Source organism: Drosophila innubila (genome assembly GCF_004354385.1).
Source record: "Drosophila innubila isolate TH190305 chromosome 3L unlocalized genomic scaffold, UK_Dinn_1.0 0_D_3L, whole genome shotgun sequence".
NCBI lineage: Eukaryota > Metazoa > Arthropoda > Insecta > Diptera > Drosophilidae > Drosophila > Drosophila innubila.
This window is the reverse complement of record NW_022995376.1, coordinates 6,839,930-6,851,611: the sequence shown is the minus strand read 5'-3', so window position 1 is coordinate 6,851,611 and position 11,682 is coordinate 6,839,930. Positions and strand designations below refer to the sequence as shown.

The following is an 11,682-nucleotide window of genomic DNA, read 5'->3' as shown; positions in this document are numbered from 1 at the left end:
AAAAGCTCTATATTGCCAGCTTTCACAAGCATCTGAAAATGCAGCACTGTGTTGAGCGTTGCCACTTAGTTGCGAATGCTTCCCGCCAAAATCTTTTGGTAAGAAACATATGTGTTTGTAGAGATGTGGCAGCACTGTCCATTTAACAGCTGTTGAGCTGCTCACATTGCATTTTGATTTGTTATTTAATACTTACAAAAGTGAATGCCGTATTAATGTGCAATTTTATCAATTAAAATAAACAATATGCAAGCACTGAGACACAGGTGTCTTCTACGTGGACTGGAATTCAACTGGTGCCGCCGTTTCTTGACACAAAGCTGCACAGGCAATGAGGTAAGCAGTAAATAATTTTTGTTACTTAATTAAACAAATGTTTTGTGTTGTTTTTAGCAACTTGAGCTGACCAACGATGTGAAACATCGAATAGAGACGCACTGGAGCCAGCAGCTGTGCAATGGGCAGTTTGACAACAAACAGACGGCCAACAAATTCTATGTGTTGTCTATGTTTCCTTATCCCTCGGGAAATCTGCACATGGGACATGTTCGTGTTTACACAATCAGCGATGCCGTTGCACGTTTCCAGCGCATGTGTGGCAAGAATGTGTTCCAGCCCATAGGCTGGGACTCCTTTGGCCTGCCCGCTGAGAATGCGGCGAATCAACGCGGCGTTGCTCCAGCGGATTGGACGCAACAGAACATTGCACAGATGAAGCAGCAGCTGCAGCGTCTTGGCTGCTCCTTTGACTGGACACACGAGCTGTCCACGAGCAGTCCCGAGTATTACAAGTGGACGCAGAGTTTGTTTCTGATGCTGCACAAACACGGACTGGCGTATCAGAATGAAGCACTCGTAAACTGGGATCCAGTTGATAAAACCGTCTTGGCAGATGAGCAGGTGGACGCCAATGGCTGCTCCTGGCGTTCTGGAGCTAAAGTGGAGAAGAAACTGCTTAAGCAGTGGTTCATACGCACCAGTGCCTATGCCAAGCAGCTCCTCGATGGTCTGGATGATCCCACACTGCGAGATTGGCGTGATATCATAAATCTGCAGCGGCATTGGATTGGCGAGTGTGATGGTTACGCCTTCACGCTGCTCACCTCCGCCTCGAACATGCTGCGTGTTTGGACTGCCAATCCGGAGCATCTCAAGGATCCACACGCGTTTCTGGTGCTGCGCAGCAAACACTATTTATGCCAACTGCCCGATGCGAATCAACTGAGCGTGGAGAATCCCTTTGCCAAGACCACTCTGCCTGTGGTGTTTAATGACGATGCCGTATTTCCAGCACACTGTGATGTCTATTTGGCTGCACCCAGTTTCCGCACCGAGGATCGTGAACTGTGGGAGAGCTTCGGTCTGGCTATCTGCAAATCCAGTGAGAACGAGGAACACATCAATCCCGGCAACTGGGAGCAGTTGCGTAAGGAAGTGTTGCATGCTGCCAGTCGGCTAAACATTGGCGGATATCGTGTGTCCTCGAAGCTGCAGGATTGGCTAATCTCTCGCCAGCGTTATTGGGGTACTCCCATACCCATTGTCCACTGTCCCAAATGTGGAGCTGTGCCCGTGCCCGAGCAACAGCTGCCGGTTACGTTGCCGCCACGCGACGCTGGAAAGGATTCCCTGCGCTGTGAGTGCCCAAAGTGTGGGGATTCTCAGGCGCGTCGCGAAACAGACACCATGGACACATTTGTGGACAGCTCCTGGTACTATCTGCGTTATCTGGATGCTCACAATGCGGAACGCATCTTTGACACGTCGCTGGTGAATAATTTTATGCCAGTGGATCTGTATATCGGTGGCAAGGAGCACGCCGTGCTGCATCTCTACTATGCCCGGTTCATGAATCATTTCCTACACAGCTGCGGATTGTCGCCCACGTCAGAACCCTTCTCCCGCCTCTTGGTGCAGGGCATGGTTATGGGTCGCTCCTATCGCGTCAAGGGCAGTGGACGTTATGTTCGAGAGTCGGAGGTGGAGATTGTGAATGCCAAGAAGAATCAGGCGCTGCTCAAGGAGACTCAAGAGCCCGTGGTCATGGGCTGGGAGAAGATGTCCAAGTCCAAGCTAAATGGCGTCGAACCCGATGACATGTTCAATGAATACGGCACGGATACGACGCGTCTGATCATCCTGGCGGACGTGGCGCCCACCTCACATAGGAATTGGTCAAGTGCGAGTAAGTAGATTTACATTTGTTGAGATTTATATTAAGTTTTTTATCTGTATCTCTGAACTAACAAAAAATCTTTTTATTTACTAAAGTTTTTCGAGCAAAAAACAATTTTTTAATATAGTTAAGTTTTTAATAACATTCTATAAAATTATTAAAATACTAATACTGAATTTTGTTTTAAGTTGATCTCAAATGTTTTTTAAATCAATCGAGAATTAAATTGAGTTTTTCCACTAGAGTTTAGAAAATCAAACATATGTATAAGAATCCATACCTGATTTTTATAGATGACTTTTTGAAATAAAAATCAATGTCTGATTTTTATTGACTAATTGTTATAATAAAATTTAGTCACTGATTTTTACTTTAATTTTTGAAATAAATAAAATTTATAACAGGACAAAAATAATTTGATAGCGAAAAAAACACAATAAAATAAAAATCTTCGTATTTATAAAATTTATAAATTTTTTTTATCACTAAAATTTAATTGGATTTATCTTACCACTATGTTTTGAATAAAGATTGTCAACTCCAAAATATTTTTTATTCTTCAATACCAATAAACATAATTTTTAATTGAGAATTTACATAAATTTTTTTATAAAATTTCGCTAATCCTGCCTTGTCTACTTTCAGCTTTTCCTGGCATACTCAACTGGCAGAAGAGATTGTGGCTCACATTGGAGGAATTCCAGGCGGCACGCGAGGAATCCTCCACGGATATTGTGGACACGGGCAGCGATGCGTTTCTGCTCGAGGATGCCAAACTCTTTGATGCCCGCAACTTCTACATCAAAGGCGCCACCTTCAACTATCGCCATGCGCATCAATTAAGTGTCGCCATCTCCAAGATGCAGGGATTAACCAACTCCTTGAGGGTAATCCCCGCCAGCTACTTCATTTTTATCCAGCTAATCAACTTGATCTCTTTCAGCGCACACCAAAGCACATTCAACGACATGGCAAACAATTTGAACGAGCTTTAGCGGCACAGATCATCATGTTGGCTCCCATGGCGCCACATTTTGCCTCCGAATTGTGGTCCAAGTTTGTGTCCGTGCCGGGACGCCTCAATGCCGCCAGCGAGGAGCTGCAGTGGACAAAGGATGTGCTGGAGCAACGCTGGCCAGATGTGGATGCAGTGTATCAACTGGATCTCTCCATTAAGGTCAATGGATTTGAGAATTGCGTCATTAAGGTGGCGAGAAATCAGCTGGACAAGGTGAATCACAGTGATGCACTGGACATTGCCTTCAACACGCAATCGGTGACTTCGTATCTCATTGATAAGAAGATAAGGACCACGAATTTTGTGCTGTATCCTGGAATTGAGGCGATACTCAACATCTATGTGGACAAGCTGAAAAAGGAGCAGAAACCGACAAAGAGCAGCAGTATGGATAAGTTGCAGGCAGAGTAAATGGAAGAGGAGAAGGAGCAGCTGGTAACCTGTGGGACTTAGCATTTTTGTCCAGAAGATTAATTGCAGCCTAGTTTGGGATTTATCTTTATTTGTTATTTAAGTTTAATGTTAAATATATATAAAAATTGGACTACTTTCATGCTTGTTGCTTTACAAGATTGGATTGGATTGGATTGGAATTATGCTTAAATGCCTAGGGGATCATTGGATTTAGGATTATGTGCCGAATGTGCAGCAAATTCTCCACTAAAAGCGATTAAGTCTAAGAATCCTCTACAAAACAGGAATGATCCTTCGCTTGATGTGGCTCTGGAGGATGACCATTTCCTGTGGGATAACACTTTAGTGCTCAGCTCATGGTGGCTCTTGAGGATCACAGTTCAATGTGGACAGAAAGCGGTTGTTACTTTACTTCATTATCTCGAAGTGATCCTCAACTCGTAGTTGCTCTTGAGGATCACAGTTTCCCGTAGCGGAGTTATACTAGATTGCTTCTTTACAACATCAATCTATAGATTCTTTCTGAAGGATCATCAGCTCAAAATGATCCTCAGCTGGTTTTTCTCTGCAGGATCACCTCATTTCATCAGCTCCGCCATCAGATTCCGCAGGTAGACATCCAGCTGGGCGTAATCCAAGAGAGTATTCCGCACAATATCCAACAGCATGCTTGGCCAGAGCGTCTCCAGCTTGTGTAGCTTCTCCACCGCATTGCAGGTGTTCTCCAGCAGCAGCGAGAAGTGTTGTCTGCCCCGATCTCTGGCACTGGGCGCCATCGCAGTGGCTCCATTCTCTGCTCCTGCCACAGTCGCCGTTGTTGTTGTCGTCGTTGTGGTTGCCTTCTTCCATTGCAGCGCCTCCTTGCCGACGACCAGACGCAGGGATTTGTTCTCGGCACGCAGCAGCCAATCCTTGGGCGACATTTTGCTCGCCGTGCAGGTCTCGTCTAGACGCAGACGAGCCAGGAGCGGCTGGAGCATGCCATCGGGCATGGACCAGAGCACGAGATTGGAGAGACCTGCGTACATGGCATTGGCGGACTCCACCTCGGATTCGCTGATCTCCTGGCCATTGAGCTGCTTCAATCCCCAGTGGGAGAGTCTGTAGATGGCATAGGCACGCCAGGCGGGCTTCCCAGTGATGGCATTGCCCTCCGCATCAATCAGCAGAGAACTGAGTCCTTGGAGCTCCGCCAGAGCATTCAGTTGTCCCAACGTGCTGATGTTTGTCTCGCGGAACACAAAGTGCTCGGCGTGGGGGAAACGCACCTTAATCCTGCCCAGAATGCAGACAATGCTGTTGAAATTGATGTAACTGAAGTTCAAGGTGTGCACATCATTCGCCTTGGCCGGATTCCATTGCTTGTCGATGAATCTCAGTGCTCCCTGGCCATAAATGTTGAGATATCTGCCGCAGATCTCTATGAGATAATCTCCACCCTGCTCCCGCTCCCGTTCCGCGGCACTTGGCTTCGTGACGGTTATCGCCGCAGTGGGCGTGGCACTGGGGGCAGAAATGGATGACGCTGTCGAGGATTGCTGATTGGATTTGCTCTGTGGAGCCACCAAGGAGACCACATTGGCTGCAGATTGATTGGAGTTGTTGTTCTGGTTACTGTTGTTGTTGTTGTTGTTGTTGTTGTTGTTGGTCCTGCCACGTCCAGCGCTGTTGGAGCTGCTGCTGTTGCTGGTGCTGCTGCTGCTGATGGTCTGGGATCTGACCAGACTACCGGCCATGTAGCGCTTGCAGCTGGGCGGATTTGCTCCTCGGTTCACCTGCAATCCCAGCTGTGTGATGGGCGCCTGGCGAATCCTTTGCTTGCTGCTCCCAGGACGCGTGCTGGCGGCAGCGGCGGCGGGCAGGGGAAGAGTCACGGTGCTGGGCGGCGGTGTGGACGTGGCAGCGGGCACAGGTGTGCCAGGAGCCGGCGGCGTCAGTGTCACAGCTGGTGGGGAGGGTGAAGGAGTTGCGGGTTCAGCGGGAACAGCAACTAGAGCAACTGCAGCAGGAGAAGAAGGACTTAGCTTGTTGCAATTCTCATCGATCTGTGGCGTGGGTGACTTCCGCTGCTTGCCCAGCTCCTCGTTGTCCGTGCTGTAGCAGCTGGAGCAGGAGTCCACATTGGGTCCCAGGCTGGAAGCCTCCGAGGAGGCATCCTCCTCGCCCTCCGGCTTCTTGACAATTGGTGGCAGCTTGAACAGCGCCTGAAGCTCGGCCAGCTCATCTCTGGCTGGCGGTTTCTCCAGCTCCTCCGGCTCCTCGGACACCGCCGCCTCGTTGGACTCATTGATCTTGGCCAGCTCGCTGGTGAGCTTACCCTTGGGCCGGCCCAGCGTCTGCTGGGAACGCAGCAGTTCCCAATTGGTGCGGGCATTCGAGATGACCTCCTCCCGCCGGCTGCTGTGATAGGCATCCGAGCTGCCGTGCGTGGCCAGCGCGTGCTCCTTGTGCTGACGCCAGGCGAGCGCCGCCCGACGCACCTGCTCCGTGATGGGCATCTGGCTGAGCGACTGCAGCAGCGGCAGATGGGAGACCAGAAACGAGACACAATCCCCGGCCAGCGAGACGGGATTGTTCTCAATGGTCACCTCCTGGAGACGAGCAGCTCTCGCAATGCTCGCCATGTCGTCCACCTTGTGCAGTTCGTTGTGGCACAGCCAAAGCCGCTCCAGCGCCACCAGATGCTGGAATCCATTGATGCGTCGCAGCTTATTCCGCTTCAGATTCAATTCCCGCAGCAAACGCAAGCCATGGAAATCCTGTTGATTGATCTGACGGATTTGATTCCCCGCCAGATTCAGGGATTTCAGTTGCTGCAGGCAGTTGATGCGATTCCCCAGACTGGTCAACTTATTCCCGTGAAGATCGAGGACACGCAAAGTTGGACTCAACGAGGACAAGCCGGCAATGTCCTGGATGCGATTCTTGCCCAGCAGCAGCACTGACAGCGATGGCAGTCCATCGAGATTGGCAATCCTCTCAATTTGGTTATCATAGAGATCGAGAAAGACCAACTGATGGAAGATGATGCCATAGCAGGCGCTGAGACTCAGCTGCTTGTTCTTGATGCTCAGCTGCTCCAGCTGCAAGCTGGACGTCATGCTGGGCTCCTCCTCCTCCCCGACGCCGCACAGCGAGAGTGTGCTGCTGTGGAGCACGCTGCTCTCATCGCAGCTCTGCAGCTGATGACTTCCTGCCACGCCCCCGCCTCCCGCGACGCCTCCTGCTGCAGCCTTGAGCAGCTGGCGACGCTGCATGAGCTGTTGTTGATGCTTCATGGCCTGCAGACTGTTGGACACAAAGCTCTTGGACTTTTCCAGCCCAAAGCGCAGACGCAGCGCCGGCGGAGGCGTCAACTGAGCCTGGGCATAGTTAAAGCCACGCTTATTGGCCAACTTGGAGCGATTGGAGCCGCCATTGATGGCCAGTGCTTGGGTGGTCAGCGGACTGCCGGAGCAGGGACTGCCCGAGTTGGATGAGTTCAGGTGCTGCGAGTTGTGGTGAGGATTAGCTCCCGCATTTGTCATGGCGCGTGTCAGTCTGGACGGCGCCTGGTTCGTGGCATGAGCTCGCAGTGCACGCTGCTCCCCTGAAAGTTTAAGATAAGTTACCATTACACTCCACTCAAAAAAAAACTCTCAAATTGTAAACTGTAATTTAACTAGTTTTTCCTATAATTTAGCGTTAAATATCAAAGATTGCGAAAGTTATAGATTATAAAATAAAAACCTTTGAAGAAGTTATTTTAATTAAAATTTTTGATTTCTTTTAATATATCAAAAAAAAAAGTTTTTTTTCTCAAACCGACAAAAAAAAAATTCTAAATATAAATTTGAATTGGAAGCACAAGTCTAAATTTTATAATAAAAAATTATATTTATATTCACTTACTTTAAGATCTAGTTTTTTAAATGAAATAACCATAACTTTTAAATGTATTTCAATAAGTGTTATACATCAACACCTTTCTATACAAATGGTAGTGTATGGACGGAATTCTTCATATAGAGCATATTGAAATACTAATTATAGTTTAAAAGATCTAACAATTAAAATTTTAAAAGTAAAAATGGAAGAATAACTCAAATTAAAAGTTTTTTGTCTAAAAACTCTTATTTTAAATTTGTGTATCCAAAAATTAAACATAACATAAGAATTATTCATTGATTTTTAGAAAAAAATTTAAACATAATCATTATCAGGAAATAAAACTTATATTTTTATTTAAAATTATTATTAATTATTATTAAGAAAAAAATGTATTTTTTTTTTATTTTTTTTTCAAAGTTGTAAATGGAAATAAAAATATATTTTCAATGTAATTAAAAATTAATCAAGTGTGATTTTTTTTTTTTTTTGTTCTTTTCTTAGCGATTCCTAATTTAAATATGATATAGAAAAATCTAATAGATACAATACTGTTATGTGTACTAAGCTTTTTTCTGGGTGTAGTTTAATATCTTAAGGGGATTCCCCACTTACTGTTGTCTCGAGGTGTGGCTTGTGGAGCAGCTCCGGATGCTGTTGCTGCTGTCGGTGGCAACGGCGGTGGCGGTGGTGGCAGCTCCTTGGGTATGTGAAAGGTGTTGATCAGATTGTGTTGCAGCGAGAGCAGGCGAAGATTAGGCTCCTGCTCGAATATGGGTATGGCAGTTAGACCACGTCGATCATAGTTAATGCGATCCGGCAGCTCCTCCCGCTCCTTGGCCAACCGCTGAATGCGACAAATGCCATTCGGCTGTGGTGTCACAATTGCACCACTCACTAGAGTGCCACCCGTGCTGCCCACCAGCGTGGTGGGCGTAACTGCGCCGCTAACGGCACCTGCAACGGGAGCAGCACCGCCCATCGAGGTGACGGGACGACAGCTGTTGGAGGCAGCCGAGGATGAGGTGGACTTGGAGCGTTGTCGGCTGACGGCGACACGTTGCAGACGCTGCTGGTTGCGCAACTGTGCGGCAGCTGCATAGCTGCGCTTGAGTTGTCCATGTCCCACCAGCAGCTCCGGCTGTGCAGCTCCTGCTCCACCCAATCCTCCCGCTCCTAATCCTGCGCCTGCCGCCACGCGCTTTTGTATAACATTGTGGCTAAGTGTGCTATGTGAGCGTCCAATAGGACGACGACGTAGACGTTGATTAAAACTAGGAACGAATGGTTCAATTTTCAGCAAAGATGTTTGAGGTAAATAGTTCTGTTGTTGTTGCAGTGGCTGTTGTTGCTGTTGTTGTTGTTGTGTTGCTGTTGTTGTGGTTGCTGTTGTGGTTGTGGTCGCTGTCGGCTCGGGCGGCTCATCGTTTAGCATGGACCTGCCACGACATTTGGCCATGGACATCAAGGTGCGTCTCCGGGCAATTGTCGCCGCTGAGCCCGTCCTGCCTGGAGCCTGGCCCGTTGCCGTGCGTGTGGCTTCCACCTTTGTGTTTCATAATCGTTGTTGGCCAGCAATGTGGACGGCAACAGACTCCAGCTGGGACATGGCTAACACACTGATGCCTGTTTTCAGCGTTGCATAATAAGGATGTTGTTATCCTGACAAGTAAAAGGACTCAGTTTAGCACCCTCTCTCTATCTATCTCTCTCTTTTGCACTTACCCAATCTATAAGTTATCTAATTTATATTATTTTTAATACTTTTTCTTTTTTTTTTTTTCTTTGGTTCCAATTTCAATTTCAGTTCGATTTGTTGGCCGTGCTCCACTTGAGTTGCTGCTCTGCTGCTCTCTGCAGCTCCTGGCTTCTTGCTGTCTCTCCTTCAGTCTTTTAAGCTATTCTATTTTTTTTTTTTCTTTATTCTTTCGACTTATTTTTGTTGAATGTTGTTGGTCGCGGCATGGGCATGTTTTATTAGTTTGTTTATTCGGGTTATACATATAGCTATTGGCGCGGTTGCCATAGACCGTTTTTGTATTGCAGAAGACAGTGCCAATAGATCGCCCCCTCTCGCTTGCACACTCCCATTGCCATCTCACTCGCACTGACATTGTTATTTCACCTGGTCCTATTTGCTTCGTGATTTCAGCTATTAGTTTGTTTATTTAAAGCGCTTTTAGGGCGGCATTCATTGCAACCAAACGACTGACAAACTGTCAAACAGTCGCAGAGACAGAACGACAGTCAAGTTGAACTGACTGGCTTCTAAACATACCAAAACATTGCTGGCATTATCATTATGCGCTACTTCAAGTTTCAAAAGGCATATAAGACAGGAAATGTTTTTTTTTAAATTTAATTATAAAACAATCTTTTCTTCAATATTTATATCACATTTAAAAATATTCAATTACCTGTAAATCGTCTTTTTGAATTTATTAATATCATAGAAATATTATTTTTTACTTAACGAAATGAAAAAGTAAAGTATTTAACTAAAGAATTTACTTAAATACCAATTAATTATATTTTCTTTTTCAAAATATTAAAATACCATTTAATTGACTATTCGAAACAATTTCAATACATTCAAAAAATAACGTCTTACAATGAAACGCTTTCAGTTACTTCCTCCGCCATTTTGATTAAGCGTCCTCAGTATTCACCTTGGCCGTGCAACTCAAACCAAAGTCGTTTGCATTAAAAACATATTTTGTGGTTTATGCATTGTTCTTGTTGTTGTTGTTCTTGTTACTGTTGCTGAAGAAAACAGTTTAATAGCGACCTCCCGCTCCCAGCCGCTCAGACACTTACCATCCACACAACGGACGAGAGAGGATTTGAGTGAAAGACACGCACATAATTGGCTGCCTTCATAATGGATTCACGTGCCAGCCGACTGTCTGGCAACTCTAGCTGCCTATTGTTGCTGTTGTTGTGTTTGTGCTTGATGCAAAAGCATGTATGCAAAAGTTAAACGACAACGCATGCAGTGCGAGCGAGAGAGGCATATGCATTCGTCAAGTTTTTGGCCCCCAAACAATTAGCACGCACGAAAGCGTAGTCAAGTCTACGCCTGAGACAGACAAAGGGCTGCTAGCATGCAGAGAGGGTCAAAGAGAGAGAGAGAGGGAGAGAGGAGTAAGAGCTTTATTGAATGAGAGGAATGCCCAAGGGATATGGAGGGAAGTACTCAGGCTGCTGTCAAATCAAAGACACAGGCAACAATTCGAATTTAATTGTTGTCATAAAAAATTGGAATCAAGCAAAGCTTCTTCTGCTGCTTCTTCTTCTACTGCTTATTCTTCGGCATGTGCGTGCGTTGGCATTTTATGTGTCTGTCCATATTGTGAGTGGCTGGCCGGAAAAACAAAGTGGAAGTGGTAGTAGAAAAGGAGAAAAGAGTAGGTGCTGTTACAAAAGGAGCAACAGGAGCCTTGCCGTGTTGTCTGGACTGTTAATTGCAGTTGCCCCAATGGGCACAATAACTCGACTCTTGATTGGCAACCAATGTGGGCGGCAGAGGCAGAGGCAGCGGCAGAGGCAGGCAGACAGCAATTCATTCAGGCCAGGTTTAAGGCCGATCACGATAATTGTTATTGTTGCAACGTTCAATGAACTCCTTCGCAACGCCTTCAACAAGTGCAAAAAACAGCTCAAGGATTTCATAACATGCAGGGTTAATTTTATTTGTTCAACTTTCTTAGAGCAAACTTCATTAGGCTATGGGGCATTTAAAACATGTCTTAAGCTTTTCTATTTATAGCAGCAAGAAACGTATTCAGGTTCTTTTTTTTGTTTTTATGATGGTTATAGCTGTTTTTTACGGAATGTGATGTAGCATATGAAAGATATTGAATGTTTTCAGATTTCGCAAATACACCACTTGGTTCAAAAGATATTTATATTCCATTTTTATTTTAAAAAGTTATTACAAAAACTTTAAAATAATTTATATTCATAATTTCAATATTTGAAAATACACTATTATTTTTGATTTTCATAATAAAAATTTAAAATAAGAGTTATATTATGATTGAAAACAAATTTACTTAATTATTTCAACCTTTTATTTTGTCGAAAGGTATTTTTTTGCAATCTCTGGTTCGAGGTTCGTTTCAGAGCAAGCTAGCAGCTTTCCAGCTTTACAACTATGTTGATAAATATAGAGAGACTATATCATTAGAAATTAGTTCCGTCAAGT

General features: G+C 45.4%; 2 protein-coding genes across 2 annotated transcripts; one reads left to right on the top strand and one right to left on the bottom strand.

Moving 5' to 3' along the window:
- Positions 1–183: 183 nt before the first annotated feature.
- Positions 184–3,747, top strand: LOC117788431 (probable leucine--tRNA ligase, mitochondrial). The gene is made up of 4 exons (XM_034627198.1): positions 184–336; positions 394–2,185; positions 2,822–3,063; positions 3,120–3,747. The coding sequence occupies exons 1-4, from the start codon at positions 247–249 to the stop codon at positions 3,603–3,605; spliced, it is 2,610 nt and encodes an 869-aa protein (XP_034483089.1). The 5' UTR covers positions 184–246; the 3' UTR covers positions 3,606–3,747.
- Positions 3,677–8,820, bottom strand: LOC117788430 (the record flags this gene model as incomplete). Its single annotated transcript, XM_034627197.1, has 2 exons — positions 3,677–7,226; positions 8,087–8,820. Coding segments are annotated over 2 exons (3,774 nt in total), but the record flags the coding sequence as incomplete, so codon positions are not given.
- Positions 8,821–11,682: the final 2,862 nt, after the last annotated feature.

Excerpts from the sequence above, each read along its gene's own strand:
- LOC117788431 (XM_034627198.1), top strand. The coding sequence starts at position 247 with ATGCAAGCACTGAGACACAGGTGTCTTCTACGTGGACTGGAATTCAAC. Across the intron at positions 337-393 it reads AAAGCTGCACAGGCAATGAG|CAACTTGAGCTGACCAACGA; the intron begins GTAAGCAGTAAA and ends TGTTGTTTTTAG. Across the intron at positions 3,064-3,119 it reads GATTAACCAACTCCTTGAGG|CGCACACCAAAGCACATTCA; the intron begins GTAATCCCCGCC and ends GATCTCTTTCAG.